Source organism: Podarcis cretensis (assembly GCF_951804945.1).
Source record: "Podarcis cretensis genome assembly, chromosome: 16".
Taxonomy (NCBI): Eukaryota; Metazoa; Chordata; class Lepidosauria; order Squamata; family Lacertidae; genus Podarcis; species Podarcis cretensis.
The window spans coordinates 31144783-31165376 of NC_137186.1; the positions used below are offsets into that span (position 1 = coordinate 31144783).

General features: G+C 46.1%; 1 protein-coding gene across 1 annotated transcript; it reads right to left on the reverse strand.

Moving 5' to 3' along the window:
- On the reverse strand, nt 1–20268 carry UFD1 (ubiquitin recognition factor in ER associated degradation 1). Its single transcript, XM_079957109.1, has 12 exons — nt 19933–20268; nt 16575–16707; nt 15169–15201; nt 12923–13044; nt 12203–12333; nt 5927–5999; nt 5325–5393; nt 4433–4498; nt 3978–4025; nt 2505–2593; nt 1005–1086; nt 1–125 (listed from the first exon to the last, which is right to left on the reverse strand). The coding sequence occupies exons 1-12, from the start codon at nt 19933–19935 to the stop codon at nt 51–53; spliced, it is 924 nt and encodes a 307-aa protein (XP_079813235.1). The 5' UTR covers nt 19936–20268; the 3' UTR covers nt 1–50.
- Nucleotides 20269–20594: the final 326 nt, after the last annotated feature.

The window sequence follows — 20594 nt, forward strand, 5'->3', positions numbered from 1 at the left end:
AACGCTGCAGTGTTATTTTATTCTTCCTGACCAACTCCTGGTTCCGGGAGTTACGGTTTTCTTCCTTTCTTGCGGAGTGACTGGCCTTCTCCAGAAAAGGCAATGAAGCGGCTTCCAGAGTCATCCTGAAAACAGAGGGGTGGGTAATGGGAAACATTACTTTATAAACTCACATTATTATTCATTATTACACACGCAAGAAGTGAAAACCTCGGCTTTTCAGGCAGTGACCTGTTCAGGCACCATGAGTAGTTCCAGTTTTGCATTGATCCTGTGATTTCAGCTGAGCTGACTTCTGCTTATTCACTTATTTATTGAAAATGCTTAGAAATGCCAAAATACACGAGGTAAACAAGTTTTAGGGTCTGTCTTGGGTGAAGTGCAAATAACAGATTTATTGTGACTGACCAATATCTCTTCCTGAGCTCTCTTGTCAGATTCTTTGGGTGGTTGTTGTTTTTAGGTGCTGGTCTTAACCAGCACTGCATGAACAGGGCTGAGTGGGGCAGAGCAGGGCAGGAGAGAAAACATTCCACTACAAAGGTGGAAGGCCTTCTGCAAACGGGATACTTCACTGGGGACAGAAAAGGCAAAGGTAAAGGGACCCCTGACAATTAAGTCCAGTCGCGAACAACTCTGGGGTTGCGGCACTCATCTTGCTTTACAGGCCAAGGGAGCCGGCGTTTGTCCGCTTCTGCAGACAGTTTTTCTGGGTCATGTGGCCAGCATGACTAAGCTGCTTCTGGCGAAACCACAGCAGTGCACAGAAATGCTGTTTACCTTCCCGCTGGAGCGGTACCTATTTATCTACTTGCACTGCATGCTTTCGAACTGCTAGGTTGGTAGGAGCTGGACCGAACAACGGGAGCTCACCCCATTGCAGGAATTTGAATCACCGACCTTTTGATTGGGAAGCCCAAGCGGCAGAGTGGTTTAACCTACAGCGCCACCCGTGTCCCTTCACTGGAGACAACCCCAAGTGAAAAAGCTACAGTTTTACTCACTTCTTCTACTTTCTTGACCAGCGGCCGAGAATTTCTGATGAATGTGATCTTGCCAATTTTGAAGTCATAGTTGGGAATTCCTCTGCAGAAGAGACAAATGAGGTACATGTGCTTCATATATTCGTTTCCCTTCTGCCTTATGGAGCCAGCTCACAATTTACAGAAAAAGATTAACATCCAAATCAAATTGAGAAGAAAGCATGAAGTTAAGGGTTTGCTCCTGCTTAGAAAGAAGGAAAAACTTGGCATGTTTTTTTTTATTTGGGTTTAATATTTTTTAAGCTGGGGTGATGAGAGGACCCAAAAACAATTCAATGAAGACTAAGCATGCTCAGAATGTTGACTAATGGTTGGGCGGGTGAAGGAGAATGGAAAAGCTGGAGGCCGGGAAGAGGATGGGGTCTCCTAAAGGTAGGCATGGCCAGCCATTCGGCTTCTGAAATGTTTGACAACTGAATCACAGCTTCCAATTGGTTGCAACAGCTTCCTACACTCAGTGGAAGCCGCATTGGATGTTCAGCTTCTGAAAAACGTTTGAAAACTGGAGCTTTTACTTCCAGATTTTCAGTGCTCGGGAGCCGAATCGTTCGAAAATGGAGCCATTTGAGAGCCAGGGTTTGACTGTATATACATAGACAGAGAGATATAGATAGTGCGTTTCGGAAGCAAGATCCAGCTGTCTCCTTTTGCTTGGCTTCTACTGAAAGAGTAATTATCCCCCTCACTGGTTCCTGGTGGATGAGCAATTTTAAACACGTGGCTTCACAAGGCTTCTTTAAGTCGCAGGTTGATCTCAGCTGGAGTTGTCGAAACGCATTATCCTAGCTTGTGCGAGACTTGCTGCTGTAAACAAATGAGCCAGCCTTTCCCTGTTTGGTGCCTTGCAGATGTTTTGGACTGCGCATCTCATCACTCCCAAACCAGCACAGCCGAGGGTGAGGGATGAATGAAAGTTTTAGTCCACAATATCTGGAGGGCACCAGGTTTGGGGAAGGTAAAGTCACCATATTATCCACAGTGAGAAGTGTTGTGACGTGGAGCTTCTTTAGCCTGCTGGACAGTGATCAGAGAGGACCTGGGTTCAAACAGGGTGACCTTGAGCTAGTTGCTCATTCTTTGGCTAACCACTAAAGACCTGCTTCTACACACTCTTCTCTGTCCTCCATACAGACAAGCAAAAGGGATGAATGCACACTTCTAACCAGGCAAAAATGCTCAGGAGGTGAAGCAGGGACCCATAATGGGGTGTGGCCTGGGGAAGAGTTCTAAGGGCCGGATAGAGGCGCTTGGGGGCCACATTTGCCTCCTGGACCTGAGATTTCCTGCTTCCGACATAGCTGCTGTTTCTTTTCTTCCTTTCCAAGCCATGTTACGACACTCCAAGCGAGAATATCCAACTCCCACAAATACTGAAGCCATGGCAATGCTGCAGACAGAGATGGAAACGGCCCAAGTCATTTTACTTGGCGGACACACAGAATTGCATCAAGGCAAACCAACCTTCTAATGTCTTCTGGTTTAATTGGAGAAGGATTTGGCTCGACGCCTTTCTTTTTCCCGTCCAGCCTGTTCCCAGATCCTGAAAAGGCCTGCAGGGATAAGAAAGGTAGAGTCATCATCGTGAAATCATCATCCTTGTAAAATGGAGCATCTCAAGTCATGGCCCGCGTAGGATGACGCCTATATCCACCTGAACAGTCCTGATCCAATTTATCCAAGAAATCCCCAGAGGCAATCACCCAAGGAAACTAAGCAGAAAAACAACAACAACAACTCTACTAAGGATTGTCTTCGAAAGGCTGCCTATTAGACTGCAACTGTTCTACAGTTTGGAAAGGAATTATATCTACCGTACTTTTCCGTGTAGAAGACTAGTTTTTTTTTTACTGAAGTATTATGTTTAAAATCGGGGGTCATCTTATACTTGGGTAGGGATTAGGGGTGACGTAGGATTGGGGTGGTGTTGATTGGGTGTTGCTGTGGCAATTGGTTGGGCAATAGGCTGCTTCTTCCGGCAAGGGGACAGACATTAGGTGTGTTAGTGTTGCCTAGGTGGGTGAGTGATTTTCGGCAACACCCCCCCCCCCGCCAAAGCTGAACAACTGTCACAGGACTGCCAAGGAATGCCTTTTGAGTCGGGGGGAGGAGAAGAGTCAGAGCAGGAACAGTCAGAAGGAAACGGTCAGGACATGACGGAAGGGGAAGAGGGGGAGAGCCATGAGGTGGCAAGGCTCTCCGATGCTGAAGTAGAGCCCCAGCACCGCACAGGGAGCTCAGGGACAGTCAGAGAGCCTATGCCTGTACCTTCAGCACAGGAAAGGAAAGCGTTAAAGCGCAGGGATCAGAGACGTCCCATGAAGCTACCCCGCCTCTTCTGCTGGAGGAGAAGCAGGAGAAAACCACTCCCCGAATCTGAACTGGACGATTCGGATGCATACGTTGTACTGTGCTGCTTGTACATATGTAAAATAAAGAACTGTAAATACCTCTCTGAGTGAGCAGAGGGTGCTTATTGCGAAGAGCATACACAAACCATCACAGCAACTCTGTGCAATCTCCCCCCATTTTCTTAATTTTTAGTCCCCCAAAATAGGGGGCATCATATACATGGGGGAGTGTTACACACGGAAAAGTACAGTATATTCTGAATTTGGATTCTCAACATGCTGCAAGTCTTATCATAAGTGAAACATTTCAGTGGGTTCACTGGAATATCTAAGCAGCTTCCTTCATATGGGGTGATGCAGAGGGTGTTGAGTCCCCCTTTGTGGGATGTTTGATATCCCTATTTTTAATCTCTGTGTTTGTGAGTAGCTTTGAGTTCTTTTTTAAAATGTTTTTGTACGTGCTCGAAGCCGCCCAGAGTAGCTGGGGAAACCCAGTCAGATGGGCGGGGTATAAATAAAACTGTTGTTCTTGTTATTTCTTAAAAAGCAGCTAATAAATATAGTTTAATTAATCAAAGAGACTTACACGGAATCCCAGGTCACCCACATAGCCGCTATGGTCTGCCTCCACATCCTGGAAAGCAAGCGGGGAAACAAGTTGACTTGATTTACAATGGCTCCACAGCATTCCTTCCGCTCAATTCTGATGCTCAGAAACCGTGGAGGTGGAATATATCCACAGTGAACTGGTCTAATCCTTTTCTAAAAACTATCCAAATTGGTGCCTACCACTGTCTCTTGTAGGAGTGAGTTCCACAGTTTAATCATGCACTTTGTTAAGAAATCCTGAATCTTCCAACAAAAGGACCGCTCTGTCGACCAACACAATCAAGAAAATGAAAAGCAAGGAGTAAATCAACTTGACAACCAGCTTTATCAATTTATTTGTCGCATTCACCGCTTCTTCTGAGTGGGTTTTTTTTTTGGGGGGGGGGAGGAAAAAGCAAGTAAAAAGAGAGAAGAATATACAAGGCCACTTACTGTGGACTCCTCGTGGTGTGTCTGTCTTTCTGGTTCTTTGTAACCCAAGGGTGCATCAAAATCCACCTGTATAAATAATAATAATAATAATAATAATAATAATAATTTATTATTTATTATTTATGCCCCCGCCCATCTGGCTGGGTATAGAGTCAATATCAAATTCACAATCAGGGTAAGAATCAAGAACAACATTCCTAAGAAATGGCTTCCTCCCTTAATCTACCAAAGTGATTTAGTCCTTCCCCAGAAGTAGAATTAAAGCAATTATTCCTGCAGCCAGATTTCACGGGATCCTCTGGGTCCCCCCTTAAGACCATCAGTTGTACAATGGGAAGGGAGAAGGGTTTTGATGATGTGCAAAATTGTAGCTCCTTTCTCTGCAAGAAGATCAAAACAGAGGAGGGGAATTTGGTGGGTTTGTGTTACTTGGGGAAAAAATGCAAAAAGCAGCCCGTGCAATCTGCATTTGCAATTGCATCCTAAATTTTGCCTCTGCAATTGCATTTTGAATTTTGAGGCCTTTAAAAGCTGCAAGGCAGGACTTGGAGTCCAATGTGTGCATTGACGGTTTTTGAATCATTCTGCTGGAAACACCGGATGCTTTTTCACTTTCGGACAGCCAGGAGAGATAATGGGCTTACAAACTTGGTTGCTGTTTTTAAAAGCCTATAAAAAAATTAAAGTGAAACATGGACGGAGCTACTAAAAACTAAATATATTTTAATGGGAATGTGAACCTGTGGGAAATAGCTGGGGGGGGAGGGGGCTATACTGGAAGACAGGCTCCTGACAGCTTTCCACTGGAGTAATGTGGCCCTTGAATTAAAAAAGGTTCCCAACCCCTGTTTTAAGCAGTCAGTGAGACTGAAGACGCCCATCTCCCACTTACATTCATGTCACACTCTATGATGGACACAGCTTTGTCGGGTTTCGTCTCCATCACTCGAAGCTCATAGATCTAAAAAAAGACAGCCGATCTCATCATCAATATAATCTCTTATCAAGTTGCCTTACCATTCTTATAACTCTTTTACTCGCACACTGCTCTGCCCCATGCCAGCTCTCAAATTCAATCTAATACCTAGAAGTCACCTAAAAATCCACTTAAAACCCAGGAGACAGCCCTGGATGCATTAGCAACTGCACAGATAGATGCACGCACAAGTTTCTGGATTATGATGCCTACCACATTTTTTGCTCTATAAGACGCACCTAGTTTTTGGAGGAGGAAAACAAGAAAAAAAAAATATTCTGAATCTCAGAAGCCAGAACAACAAGAGGGATTGCTGTGCAGCGAAAGCAGCGATCCCTCTTGCTGTTCTGGCTTCTGGGATAGCTGTGCAGCCTGCATTCACTCCATAAGACGCACACACATTTCCCCTTACTTTTTAGGAGGGGAAAAGTGAGTCTTATAGAGCAAAAAATACGGTAATCATTCCCTCCAGGGCTCCTCGGGTATAGCTTATTCCGCTTTAAATGGCAATGTATTACCTTTTCATTGTAATTGATGGCTATAACATCTCCGGTGGTCAGGCAAGCAAAATTTCTCAGAGCGTTTTCCAATCTTTACAGGATGTTAAATTGAAAAACAAACCATGCTGGTAGCATAGAAGGTTACATTTCACAACTGCAGATACATCACCAGCTGCTTTTAACCCTCCCCATCTCCTTGAGGCTCCCTCTCTCCTTCAACTGTCACCTGGCAGGCCGCCATTCCACTGGGCTAGAGCAGAGGAAGAGAGGTGAAGCAGGAACACTTCACTGGGTCTGGCTCTTTCAGGCTCCTCTTCTCCCTGAGCAGCTTTCTGTTCTAGCTGGTCATTATATGAACCAGTCCTGTGTTTGCTTGGTGTGGGTTTTTTTCCATCTTCCCTCCTCACTTGTTTTCCTTTTGTGCTATGCCTATTGGCGGGGGGGGGGGGGGGGACTTACTCTTTATTGATCTTATGTTAGCCACCCTGGGAGCCTTTCTGACTGCAAAGCCGGGTAAAGATACTTGAAAATAAATAGACACCCAACTTCCATGGTGCAGAAATACTGCTTTAGAATAACATGGTCTGTCGACTGTCTCCTACATCTTATTCTCATAAGATAAACTCTTCCCTCCTCAGTCACCAGCTCATGGCATGTTACCAGATTTTGAAAAGGAGACACACAGATCGGTGTCACTGGCATCCACTGCAAACTGAAGTCAATGAGGCTACATCAGAGGAAGCTGTCTCTGAACTGGCCCTTGTTCATTTTCAGATAGCACCTGTTTTTGGAGCCCAGGGGCCACCTTCCCTCCTAAGTAACCTTCTGGGGCTGCAGGCCAATGGCAGGCAAGGCCAGAGGGAAGACAATGCAACTCTGTACACTCAAGAGGCTCTGCCAGCTGAACTGGTTAGCACGTGGTGCTGATAATGCCAAGGGCCTGGGTTCAAACCCCACATGGGTCACCTGCATATTCCTGCATTGCATGGGGTTGACTACGTGACCCTCAGGGTCAGCCAGGCCAAAGAAGAGACAGGAAGGGGTGTGGCCTGGGGAGGAAGTGCATGCTGGGCAGAGCTGTTGGGTTTTTTGACTATGTGCAATTCTGTGCAGCTTCACACAAAGCAATTAAGAGTTGGCCAACAGCCAAGGACAACTGAGTAAAGAGGAGTTATCTGCCTAGAGATAAGAAGCCTGGAAACAGCTTTACCACTGGCTAAAGTCTCACACAGGCATAATGATTTATGGCCTAAATGACTGGAATGTGTTGTTGGTCAGTGTGGAATCTAAGAGTTGTTTGGAGTGAGAGAGAGTTCGTTAAGATCTGTGTATCTGTTCTTTTCTTGTACATAGTAACTTGAAGTCTGCTGTAAACAAGAAACACAGCTATAAGAAACAAGTTACTGGTTCCTGCTTCATCCATCCTGCCTGCAGCTGATTGCTTTCAAGAACTCTGCGTATGCTCTGCTAAGGTCTGGCTAAGGTCCTGCAACAGGTCAAAGTTGCCAAACACCAATAAGAGCTCCAAGGTCCAGATGGACAGCCCTGGAGAACCACATTTGGTCCTGAGGTTCCTTACTCCCTTGTTGGAAAAAGGCAATTCATCTTGTTGGAAAAAGGCAATTTGTTGGAAATTTGTTGGAAATTTGTTGGAAAAAGGCAAAGGCAATTTGTTGGAAAAAGGCAATCCTTGTTGGAAAAAGGCAATTCAGAGCTTGTAGGGCAGCGGCTGAGGAAGGAGCAAAAAGGGTTTTCTCCTGTGTGTGTTTCTTGTGGCTGATTAGCTGTTCTCCCTGTGCAAAGGTCAGAGGGGGCAGGGTTTCTGTTGAGGTAGGTGATTAGCTGTGGGAGGAGCTTATCAGAGCTTGTAGGGCAGCGGCTGAAGAAGGAGCAAAAAGGGTTTTCTCCTGTGTGTGTTTCTTGTGGCTGATTAGCTGTTCTCCCTGTGCAAAAGTCAGAGGGGGCAGGGTTTCTGTTGAGGTAGGTGATTAGCTGTGGGAGGAGCTTATCAGAGCTTGTAGGGCAGCGGCGCGCGCCTAGCGGCACGCGCAATTTAATCTATCTTTAGATTTAGGGGAGCTAGTCTCAAACGTTTGTTGGGGGAGACCTAGGGTTTTTTTGGGGGGAGTTACTTGTCCTGTCTGCACGCTTCTTATGATGGAGGACCACTGTAGCCAGCCCCAACGACACGTTCTCAAGATGGAGAGTGAGAGAACAGCTGCAGTCGCCTGCGGTTCCTGCACAATGTTTGCCATCTTGCCAAAGGTTGCAGGCAGCTTTACCTGCAGCAATTGCATGTTGATTGCCCTCTTAAAAGACAAAGTCCAGCAACTGGAGGAACGCGTGGCTACGCTCCAAAGAATTAGAGAGCTGGAGCTCTTCTTGGAAGCAACAGAGCACACCGTCTCCACCAAGGAGGAGACAGGGGACTCCCCTGAGAAGGAGGCTAGTTCACCAACACAGGAGCCAGATATATGGAGAAACGTGACTCAAAGAAGTAGGAGGCCCAGGGTTCGCTCTGATTGTTTAGAAATACACAATCGCTTTGAGGTCCTCTCCCCTAGAATGGAAGACGAAGAGCAGACTCCATTTGAGGATCTCTCCCTCGTTACAGTCGATCAGGTATATGAAGACGAGCAGCAAAGTCAGTCCTCAGGGAATGTGCAGGCGACCTTGGAATGGACAGATCACGGAAGAACCCCGACCAAACCTAAGAGGAGGCGTGTAGTGGTGATAGGGGATTCCCTACTGAGGGGAACAGAAGCAGTGATCTGTGGGCATGACAAGATGTCTCGGGAAGTGTGCTGTCTCCCCGGGGCTAAGATCCAAGATGTAACTGAACGACTACAAGGAATCATAAAACCCACTGACAAATACCCCTTCCTCTTGGTTCATGTGGGAACCAATGACACTGCAAGCAATAGCCTCCAGAAGATCAAAAGAGACTATGAGGCTCTGGGCAGGAAATTGAAGCAATTAAATGCACAAATTGTCATCTCATCTGTCCTCCCAGTTGAACGACGTGGCCCAGGGAGAGAGAGAAAAATAGTGGAAGTGAACAGCTGGCTTCGCAAATGGTGTAAACAGGAACGGTTTGGATTCTTAGATCACGGACTGCAGTTTCTTGAAGATAGACTTCTGGCAAGCGATGGGCTGCACCTCACAACGGTTGGGAGGAATGTTTTTGCCAAAAATCTCAGAAACCTCATCAGGAGGGCTTTAAACTGACTAATGTGGGGGAGGAAGACAGTGCTCCTGAAGGTAGGAGTCTATCAATTGATGAACATGATCATCCAAATGTCATAGACCAAATGGAGCAAACAGCACGCAGACCTAGTGGTGGGAGGAAAAAATCCTTAAATAAGAGACACGGGGGGATGATTAATGGACTTCAATGTCTGTACACTAATGCGCAAAGCATGGGTAATAAACAAGATGAGCTTGAGCTCTTGGTACATAAACTAAATATGACATAATAGGCATCACTGAAACCTGGTGGGATAAGTCCCACGACTGGAATGTAATAATGGAGGGTTACAATCTATTTCAGAGAAACAGACCAGACAAGAAAGGAGGAGGAGTGGCGTTATATGTCAGGGATGTGTATACCTGTGAAGAGATCCAAGATTTAGAACCTCAAAGCCAAAGTGAGAGCATTTGGGTCAAAATTAAGGGAGAGATGAACAACAGGGACCTCATTGTGGGAGTTTACTATAGATCCCCAAGCCAAACGGAGGACATAGATGATGCCTTCCTGGAACAGATGGCCAAGCATGCAAAAGGAAGGGAGATAGTAGTAATGGGGGACTTCAATTACCCGGATATTTGCTGGATGTCAAACTCAGCCAAGAGCATAAGGTCAAACAGATTCCTCACTGGCCTTGCAGACAACTTCATTGTCCAGAAAGTGGGAGAAGCCACAAGAGGAACAGCCATTTTAGATCTGGTCCTAACCAATGTTGATGACCTGGTTAGTGGGGTAGAAGTGGAAGGATCATTAGGCGCGAGTGATCATGCTCTTCTGAAGTTTACTATACAGTGGAAAGGAGCAGCCAAGCATACTAGGACTCAATTTCTTGACTTTAAGAAAGCCGACTTCATAAAACTTAGGGAAGTGCTGGGTGAGATCCCATGGACAGTAATACTAAAAGGAAAGGGAGTTCATGATGGCTGGGAGTTTGTTAAGAGGGAGATAGTAAAAGCACAACTTCAGGCAATACCAATGAGACGGAAACATGGAAGGTGCCTAAAGAAGTCAGGGTGGCTATCTAAAGAACTTTTAACTGAGTTAAGATTAAAAAAGGATGTGTACAAAAAATAAAAGGGGGGAAACCACCAAAGAGGAATTCAAACAAATAGCCAGCACGTGTAGACACAAAGTCGGAAAAGCTAAAGCACAGAATGAACTCAGGCTTGCTAGAGAGGTTAAAAGCAACAAAAAAGGCTTTTATAGGTATGTTCGTAGCAAAAGGAAGAACAAAGAAACAGTGGGGTCACTCAGAGGAGAAGATGGTGAAATGCAAACAGGGGACACAGAAAGGGCTGAACTCCTCAATGCCTTCTTTGCCTCAGTCTTCTCCGATAAAGAAAACAATGCCCGACCTGAAGAATTTGGAGCAAATGATTCAGCAGAGGAAACACAGCCCAGAATAACTAAGGAGATAGTACAAGAATACTTGGCTAGTTTAGATGTATTCAAGTCTCCAGGGCCAGATGAACTGCATCCAAGAGTATTAAAAGAACTGGCAGATGCGATCTCAGAACCACTGGCAGTCATCTTTGAGAATTCCTGGAGAACAGGCGAAGTCCCGGCAGACTGGAGGAGGGCAAATGTTGTCCCTATTTTCAAAAAGGGGAAAAGAGAGGACCCAAATAATTACCGCCCAGTCAGTCTGACATCAATACCAGGGAAGATTCTGGAGCAGATCATTAAGCAAACAGTTTGTGAGCACCTAGAAAGGAATACTGTGATCACCAATAGTCAGCATGGATTTCTGAAAAATAAGTCGTGTCAGACTAACCTGATCTCGTTTTTTGACAGAATTACAAGCCTGGTAGATGAAGGGAACGCAGTGGATGTAGCCTACCTTGATTTCAGCAAGGCATTTGACAAGGTGCCCCATGATATTCTTGTAAAGAAGCTGGTAAAATGCGGTCTTGACTATGCTACCACTCAGTGGATTTGTAACTGGCTGACTGACCGAACCCAAAGGGTGCTCATCAATGGTTCCTCTTCATCCTGGAGAAGAGTGACTAGTGGGGTGCCACAGGGTTCTGTCTTGGGCCCGGTCTTATTCAACATCTTTATCAACGACTTGGATGATGGACTCAAGGGCATCCTGATCAAATTTGCAGATGACACCAAACTGGGAGGGGTGGCTAACACCCCAGAGGACAGGATCACACTTCAAAACGACCTTGACAGATTAGAGAACTGGGCCAAAACAAACAAGATGAATTTTAATAGGGAGAAATGTAAAGTATTGCACTTGGGCAAAAAAAATGAGAGGCACAAATACAAGATGGGTGACACCTGGCTTGAGAGCAGTACATGTGAAAAGGATCTAGGAGTCTTGGTTGACCACAAACTTGACATGAGCCAACAGTGTGACACGGCAGCTAAAAAAGACGATGCAATTCTGGGCTGCATCAATAGGAGTATTGCATCTAGATCAAGGGAAGTAATAGTGCCACTGTATTCTGCTCTGGTCAGACCTCACCTGGAGTATTGTGTCCAGTTCTGGGCACCACAGTTCAAGAAGGACACTGACAAACTGGAACGTGTCCAGAGGAGGGCAACCAAAATGGTCAAAGGCCTGGAAACGATGCCTTATGAAGAACGGCTAAGGGAGCTGGGCATGTTTAGCCTGGAGAAGAGGAGGTTAAGGGGTGATATGATAGCCATGTTCAAATATATAAAAGGATGTCACATAGAGGAGGGAGAAAGGTTGTTTTCTGCTGCTCCAGAGAAGCAGACACGGAGCAATGGTTCCAAACTACAAGAAAAAAGATTCCACCTAAACATTAGGAAGAACTTCCTGACAGTAAGAGCTGTTCGACAGTGGAATTTGCTGCCAAGGTGTGTGGTGGAGTCTCCTTCTTTGGAGGTCTTTAAGCAGAGGCTTGACAACCATATGTCAGGAGTGCTCTGATGGTGTTTCCTGCTTGGCAGGGGGTTGGACTCGATGGCCCTTGTGGTCTCTTCCAACTCTATGATTCTATGATCTTCCTTCCCTGGGGCCACAGCTCAAACCACCCTCTGTGGCTTCCCCTGAGGTTTAACGAAAAGGATACACTGCTTTGGGGTTGGTGATATCAAGGAAATCAGGGCTCTGTGGCTGAAATTTGGAGTACGTCGCCACCTGCAAGTTGACACTCTCTACCTGCACCAGGCCCCCTTCCTCCAAGAGAAGGTTCTGCATCATCTGTCAAAAGGAAACAAAGACAGGTGCTCAAATGATGTCTTGGGAGCTACTCAGAGCTTCCCGCAAAGAATCCTGTGGCCTGTACAGTGGCACCTCGGGTTACAGACGCCTCAGGTTACAGACTCCGCTAACCCAGAAATAGTACCTCGGGTTAAGAACTTTGCTTCAGGATGAGAACAGAAATCGTACTCCGGCGGCGCAGCGATAGCTGGAGGCCCCATTAGCTAAAGTGGTGCTTCAGGTTAAGAACAGTTTCAGGTTAAGAACGGACCTCCGGAACGAATTAAGTACTTAACCCGAGGTACCACTGTAGTTTGTTAAGGTGCTGAGAGTTGTCAGGAGACCCTTATTCACTCTCACAGAACTGTAATTCCCAAAGTTCCCTGGGAAGAGGGACCAACAGTATAAACTACTCTGAGAATTGTAGCTCCGTGATGGGAATGTACAGTCTATCCGGAGTCTGTATGAGACATCATCACAAGCCTGTGCTATAGTGAAATGATTTTTTTTTTTTTAAAAAAGGATAACTCATTTCAAATAACCCTTGTAGAAGTTTTAAATTGAGAAGAGAATCAAGGTGTCTACTTACCCAGTGTGGAAGGTAACAAATGCCTTCATCGGCCACAAACTCAAGCACGCCACAGTGCGTCATCCGGTCAGAATTTTTATTTGTCAGTTTAAACAACATAGGATAGGTGATATTAAGACGGCCTAGAAAAAATGGGGGTGGGGGGGGAGAAGCACTGCATTATATCAAATAGAATTTTCTTGGAAGCTCGCATAAAGCATCTTGGACTGTGAGCCTACACTTGCTTACTTGGGAGTAAACCTCACTGAACTCAGTATGATTTGCGTCCAACAATACTTGTGTATGAAGGCCATGAAATACTTGTGATGAAGGCCATGAAAGCCAGGGAAAGATTTATGAACGACAATGTAAAGACCCCTTCATCGTCTGCTTAACTCGCTGTTCGTTTTCCCTCCTTTTCTACTTTGTGGGAAGAAGGTTTTGTTGGCATAGTATGTAATGAATTTTAATATTTTTAACTACTGATTTTAGTGTTGATTTTTGTGCACAGGCACGGTCCTCACAATAAACGGATTTGATTTGATTTGACTTGTGTAGGACTGGATTGAATATAGGAAAATACCATTGATCTAATTCAGGGTTTCCAAGCTCCAAGGAGTAGGCACTGCAACACTAAACACAGTATTCCTATTCCTTCTGCATGGACTACTGTAATGTACTCTACATGGGGCTGCCCTTGAAGACAGCTTCAGTTAGTGCAGAATATGGCTGCTAGGATGGTAAGTGAGGAATCTTGATAGGACCATGTGACTTCAGCCTTGAAAGCGTTGCAAATTCAAGGTGTTAGTAGCAAAATATAAAGCCCTAATTGGCTTGGGACCTAAATACCTAAAATCATACAGAGCTGACCTCCTAATAGGATATCTGCAGGAGGCCCTCTCCTACAGAGAGGTGGGCTACAGCAGAAATACATCACAGTGGGGCGGTCTACAACAGAAATCCTGTCTGGCAGGATACTGGTCACTTGATTGCTTTACCAGGGCAGCCTAGCCATTCCTTCTGTGATGTTAAATACTTAGTTCCTGAAACCAGGTCACAGGCTCACCCTATTCACGCACAAATACATCCTCTCTTGATTTGTGAGCAAAGAGACCATGGGGAGGCTTTTTCCATTTCCTTCCTCACTGCAGAGAATATTTGAGGTCAATCACTGGAAAAGTCAAAATGGCTTTAGGATTGCTCTCCTGTACTATTTCAGATGGGACGCAGGTGGCGCTGTAGGTTAAAGCCCCAGCGCCTAGGACTTGCCGATCGAAAGGTCGGCGGTTCGAATCCCTGCGGCGGGGTGCGCTCCCGCTGCTCGGTCCCAGCGCCTGCCAACCTAGCAGTTCGAAAGCACCTCCGGGTGCAAGTAGATAAATAGGGACCGCTTACCAGCGGGAAGGTAAACGGCGTTTCCGTGTGCGGCTCTGGCTCGCCAGAGCAGCGATGTCATGCTGGCCACGTGACCCGGAAGTGTCTCAGGACAGCGCTGGCCCCTGGCCTCTTAAGTGAGATGGGCGCACAACCCCAGAGTCTGTCAAGACTGGCCCGTACGGGCAGGGGTACCTTTACCTTTACCTTTACTATTTCAGATGTGGTTTATATACTTATATTTGCCTTGTAGATTTATGAACACATAATTTATATATATATGTGAGACCTTAGAATTCCTATAACAGTTGGGTATATAAGGGGGTGAGACAACCTTTTAGGCATCCTGGTCCCTAGCTGTATAGGGCTTTGAACACCAGCAGCAGCCTCTTGAATGAAGGCTAGTACTTATTGACAGCCAGTGCAATTAATTCAGTAGCAGTGTAATGTGGTGGCAAAAAACCCAGAAAAATAGTTTTGTCTGAGCACTGTGTGACTCTGGAGCAAGAAGAAGTTGGGACAAGAGGTGACCATCATTGTGCCCTTCCACATCCTATGGGATGGAATGTCAAGAGGAAATAATTGTAGCGTTACCGTAGCAGCAATTTCACATACGTTGCCAATGCAAAATGCTTATTGGCTTCTTACTGATTTAACCAGCTACAACCTTAATATTTAACTGGTAGGTCAGGACCCACAACTGGATTGTGTCCTGAACCAAAGTGGGGCGCGATGATGACATTGCTGTCATACAAATACAAGATTAAAACAATTAAGATGAGGGTCTCTAAACCCCTGTCTCGATTAAAGGTGGGTCGGAAAACACTGAAAACACTTGCAGTGAGAGAATATACTTTACATCTTCATAAGTAGGCTGAATAGAAGATACTCACTGAGTTGATCCAAAGCAGAGGGTGGCATAATTACTGCGAAAAAAGGAAATTAACAGTAAGATTAGGTATGGCATGGCAATGGAAAACAAGCACAGGAAAATCAAGGCGTGTACTTTAATACGAGAATATATTCCTTCATTGAATTCCTGCCTGCAGACATTAACACAAAGAGAAGTTTATCCAATGTCCTATGTCATAACACCTAGATTTCCTTCTCCTGATTCAGAGCAGGGGGTGTGAAAATCAAGAGAGTAAGTATCCTATATACTACACATTTCAGTGGGGAGGGAGACTCAACACGAGGCCACCACAGGGATGGAGAACCCCAGGCCTGTGGCCCAAATGTGACCCTCTAGGTCAGGTGTGGGAAACCTGTGGCCCTCCAGACGTTGATGAACTAAATCTCCCCTCATCTTTGCTGAGCTTGCTGGGGTTGTTGGTAATTGCAGTTCATCAACATCTAGAGAGTCACAGGTTCCCCACCTCAGTGCTAGGCCTCTCAACCTGGCCCTTAGGTTGAGCCCTTAGCCCTCTCCCCAGGCTACCAAACGGCCTCGGTCCAGTATACCTGAAGGAGCGTCTCCACCCCCATCGTTCTGCCCGGACGCTGAGGTCCAGTGCCGAGGGCCTTCTGACAGTTCCCTCATTGCGAGAAGCAAAGCTACAGGGAACCAGGCAGAGGGCCTTCTCGGTAGTGGCACCCGCCCTGTGGAACGCCCTCCCACCAGATGTCAAAGCGATAAACAACTACCTGACATTCAGAAGACATCTTAAGGCAGCCCTGTTCAGGGAAGTTTTTAACGTGTGATATTTTACTGTATTTTTGGTTTCCATGGAAGCCACCCAGAGTGGCTGGGGAGGCCCAGCCAGATGGGCGGGGTATAAACATACCCCTCTTACTGGATGGAATGGGTCCTTCACCACAGAAAATACCTCTTGCTTATCTGGAAAGATAACAGAGAGGGTCATCACGTGCATGTGTGTAGAAACTATCCTACCATACAAAGGCAAAATGTTACATTCATTGTTCCATCCACTTGTGCCTCTGGCCTCACCCAGAACTGGCATGCGAGCCCTGGAAGGTGGTCCAGAAGAGAATGTGGCTCTTGGACTTCCATAAGCCAGATAATGCTCCTGAATCCCATTTTCTGGAAACCGCAGGAAGGGAGACTGCTGGTGTGCTCAGATCCTGTTTGTGGGCTTTCCACAGGCATCTGATTGGCCACTGTGAGAACAGGATGCTGGACTAGATGGGCCATTGGCCTGATCCAGTAGGCTCCTCTTATGCTATTTGGGGGAGCTTAGCCAGCACGTGTTGCTTAACGCTCTTTGAAGTACCACCCCCTGCAAAACACAAAACCATCTAGCCCTCAAGAGAATATTCAAAAAGAAAAATGTGCACATACTCTTCCCGCCTTTTTCCACATCTGATCTGTCATTAGGCCCAGCAAGCATGGACACTGAGAAACAGCGGTACTGAGTCGAGAAGCGGTTCTGGAACACTCTGGGAATTGGGTGATCGAACATATTGAAAGAAAACTGGGGAGGAAAAGCAAGAGAATGCATTAGAAGAGGCAAGTTATATATAATATGCTGCCATACTGAATCAGACCATTTGTCTATCTAGCTTAGTACTGTCAACTTTTGTGTTCTTCAACCTTAGGTCTCCTGGTGTTCTTGGACTACAACATCCATCATGAGAGCCAGTGTGGTGTAGTGGTTAAGAGCGGTAGACGCGTAATCTGGTGAACTGGGTTCGAGTCTCCGCTCCTCCACATGCGTGACCTTGGGCTAGTCACACTTCTCTGAAGTCTCTCAGCCCCACTCACCTCACTGAGTGTTGTTGTGGGGGAGGAAGGGAAAGGAGAATGCTAGCCGCTTTGAGAGTCCTTCGGGTAGTGATAAAGCGGGATATCAAATCCAAACTCCTCCTCCTCCATCATGACTGGCAGTCCCACATAGAGCACATTACAATGATTTAGTCTGGAAGTTTCCAGAGCATGGAGCACATACTCACTGATGAGACAAGTACGCCTCAAAGCAATATGCCCAGTCCTGGGGCCTCAAGTTGTTCCAACCTTTTGTACACGAGAACCAAGACCTTGAATTGAGCTCTGTTGCTCACGTGGAGCCAGCACAGTGCTTTAAGGCTCAACCACATACAATTCTATCTCGCTGTCCCACTTGACAGCAGTATCCTGTACCTGTGGCAGCCTCCAGACCATCTTCAAGGGCAGCCCCACACAGAACGCATTGCAGTAGTCTCCAACAGTGAGGTTCTTAGAGCATGGCTGACTGAATCTGGGCTTTCCCAGGCCAAGAATGGTACACTATGCTTTAAAGTTGTTGTCTTTATTATTTCATTTCACAGAATTTCTGATAAGCGGCAGCTGTATAAATGTGAATAAATACATAAACAACAGCCCACAAAAGCTGCTCTCGTGGTAAGACTGCAATCTGCATATAATTTACCCTGAACCCAGGAAACCAGTCTGACGACTGACTGGTTAAGATTCCTACTTGACCTGGGGGCAATTTTTAGTCAAAACTCTCTTTTGCCATTTAATTTTTAATAGGGTTTTTGTTTTTTCCAGCCTTCTCTGGATCTTGCCTGTTTGAATCTACTGTCCGTCGCGCTGTTACGGTGCTGTACGCACACAAAAGTAAAATGGGGACTGTGCTGCTGCAAATCTAAACCTTTAAGTGGGTTGGGCATGACTTGTTCCATTTAAATATACTGCCGAGGTGTGCACTTCAGCTTTCGCTCATTGTGGTTTTCACCCATGTTGTCGCTTTACTTTTACTTTGCAAGGCATAAGTGCATAGAAACCCTATTTACATTTGCCACTGGCCGTAGCAATAAAATACAGTGGTGCCCCGCAAGACAAATGCCTCACAAGACGAAAAACCCGCTAGACGAAAGGGTTTTCCGTTTTGGAGGTGCTTCGCAAGACAAATTTCCCTATGGGCTTGCTTCGCAAGACGAAAATGTCTTGCGAGTTTTTCCGACTTTCCCCCCCTTCCCCCCCTTTTTCTAAGCCGCTAAGCCGCTTATCCGCTAAGCCGCTAATAGCGCTAATCCACTAATGGGCTTGCTTCGCAAGACGAAAAAACCGCTAGACGAAGAGACTCGCAGAACGGATTCTTTTCGTCTTGCGAGGCACCACTGTAAAATACAGTGGTGCCCCGCAAGACAAATGCCTCGCAAGACGAGAAACCCGCTAGATGAAAGGGTTTTCCGTTTTGGAGGTGCTTCGCAAGACGAATTTCCCTATGGGCTTGCTTCACAAGACATGTCTTGCGAGTTTTTCCGACTTTCCCCCCCTTCCCCCCCTATTTCTAAGCCGCATAGCCGCTTATCCGCTAATCCGCTAAAAGCGCTAATCCGCTAATGGGCTTGCTTCGCAAGACGAAAAAACTGCTAGACGAAGAGACTTGCAGAACGGATTCTTTTCGTCTTGCGAGGCACCACTGTACAATATATTGAGGACAGAGCTAAATGCTTAGCTATACCAAATACGTTCTAGAGGCTCACGTGGACGCGAATGACACATCATCCTTCATCCGCAGATAAGACAGGTGAACCGATAGGCTTCCTTTTGATTTTTGTTTTAATCATAAACAAACAACAACAACAACAACTGAGCAATGTCAGAAAGTCAATCAAACAACAGATCTTATTCTTAGTATCCTTGCTAAAAGATTTGCAAGGTTTTCTGGGCTGTATATTATTACTTGAGTGGAAAAATGCGAATAGTCATCGTCCCCGTCCCCCATCCTAATAACTTTTCTTCGAGGTACCACAGAACTACAATGGGGTGTGTATGTGTGTGAGGGCTCAGTTTTGTTTTGATTTTGTTCAAATTGCTGTTATTTTTTACCTATGTCATTTTAAAGTGTGATATGAATGCTGTACACTTAGCTTTAGATCTTGATTTGTGTGGAAACTGCTTCCCATTTTGTTGTGTATTTTTTTTGATGTGGTTTATTTATTGTTTATGACTTTTGCAATGATGTAAATCTTGTTTGCTGTAAGCCGCCTTGAGCATTGTTTTTTAACTGTGCAAAGGCGGTATACAAATAATAAATGATGATAATAATAGTATAATAATAATAATATCTTTATTGTCATTGCCCCCTCTCGGGGACAATGAAAATTACTTGGCTGCTCCATCCACCCAGGTAGGGCACTCCACACAAAATCAGAACAACTATAAAAACGCTAATTAAAAATACAGTATAATACAGCAAGGGAGATTAGATGACTTTCAAAGTCCAGGTTTCCCATTCAGGGCCAAGATCGCTCTGGAGAAGAAGCTGTTCTTGAGAGGGCTCGTTCTTGTCTTCATCGTCCTGTATCTCCGTCCCGACGGCAGGAGCTCGAAGAGACAGTGACCAGGATGCGATGGATCTTTTACTATGTCCAGTGCCTTCCTCTGGCACCTTGTGGCATAAATCTGCTCTAAGGTGGAGAGTGGGCAGCCAACAATGCTCTCTGCTGCCTTCACAACTCTGCACAACCCCATCCTGTCCTGGGTAGTACAGCTTCCGTACCCCACACATAAGCCATAAATGAGCACACTCTCAATGGCACAGTGATAGAAGGCAAGCAGCAGTTTCTGCGGAAGATGGTTTTTCCATGATGATGATGTGTGTGTGTGTGTGTCCTTTTGCAATTCCTTACAGCCAGGATGACTCTGCATTTCCCAGCACCACCATCAGTCCCCCCCCCATCCAAAGAAAGACCCCCCAAAGGCCTCCTACCATGATGGTGGCGTCTCCTCCTCCTCCTCCTCCTCCTCCTCGTCCCCTTCGCTATTGACAGGCCTCCCGCAGAGGCCTCCTCAAGTGCCGGGGAGCTCCGGCCAACTTGCCTCTTTCGAGGCCGACAGGAAGCCTCGTGAGGCGCCGAGGGAAACGGAGCGAAGGGCGGTAGCGGGTGGGGACTTCTTTCCCAGGGGCTGGAAATCAGCGACCTTTACTCAAAAGCCGCCTTTGCACTCGACGCCCGGTAAGCCGGCATTTCCGTGGGTTGAAAACCTCAACAGGATCGCGCCCCTCACGTTCGTTCGGGCTTGAACAACAACCGCAACAAAAACCACATTTCCCAGAATGCCATTCGAAGGCTCGGTCCGCCCAAGGTTTTGTTCCGTGTGAAGTTCAAATGAAGGGGGGGGCGGGGAAGGCTCTCGTGTTTCTCCTTCTTTTTAACGTCTCGTTTTTTAATTTCAACTCTTTTTTTAAAATCACAGCGTTGTGCATCGGTTTGGGGTTTTGTGGGTGCTTTTTGGTGTATTTATCAGCCCACAGTGTAGGAGGACATTAAAAGGAAAGGCACTGCCCGAATCAAACATGGCGACCACGGCGTTGCTTGCCCCTTTAATGGAAAACTTCGGCTCCCTCCTTCGGGGGTGTGTGTTTTTTTT

Excerpts from the sequence above, each read along its gene's own strand:
- UFD1 (XM_079957109.1), bottom strand. Across the intron at positions 5,394-5,926 it reads CCATCAATTACAATGAAAAG|ATCTATGAGCTTCGAGTGAT; the intron begins GTAATACATTGC and ends GTCTTTTTTTAG. Across the intron at positions 4,026-4,432 it reads CACACCACGAGGAGTCCACA|GATGTGGAGGCAGACCATAG; the intron begins GTAAGTGGCCTT and ends CTTGCTTTCCAG.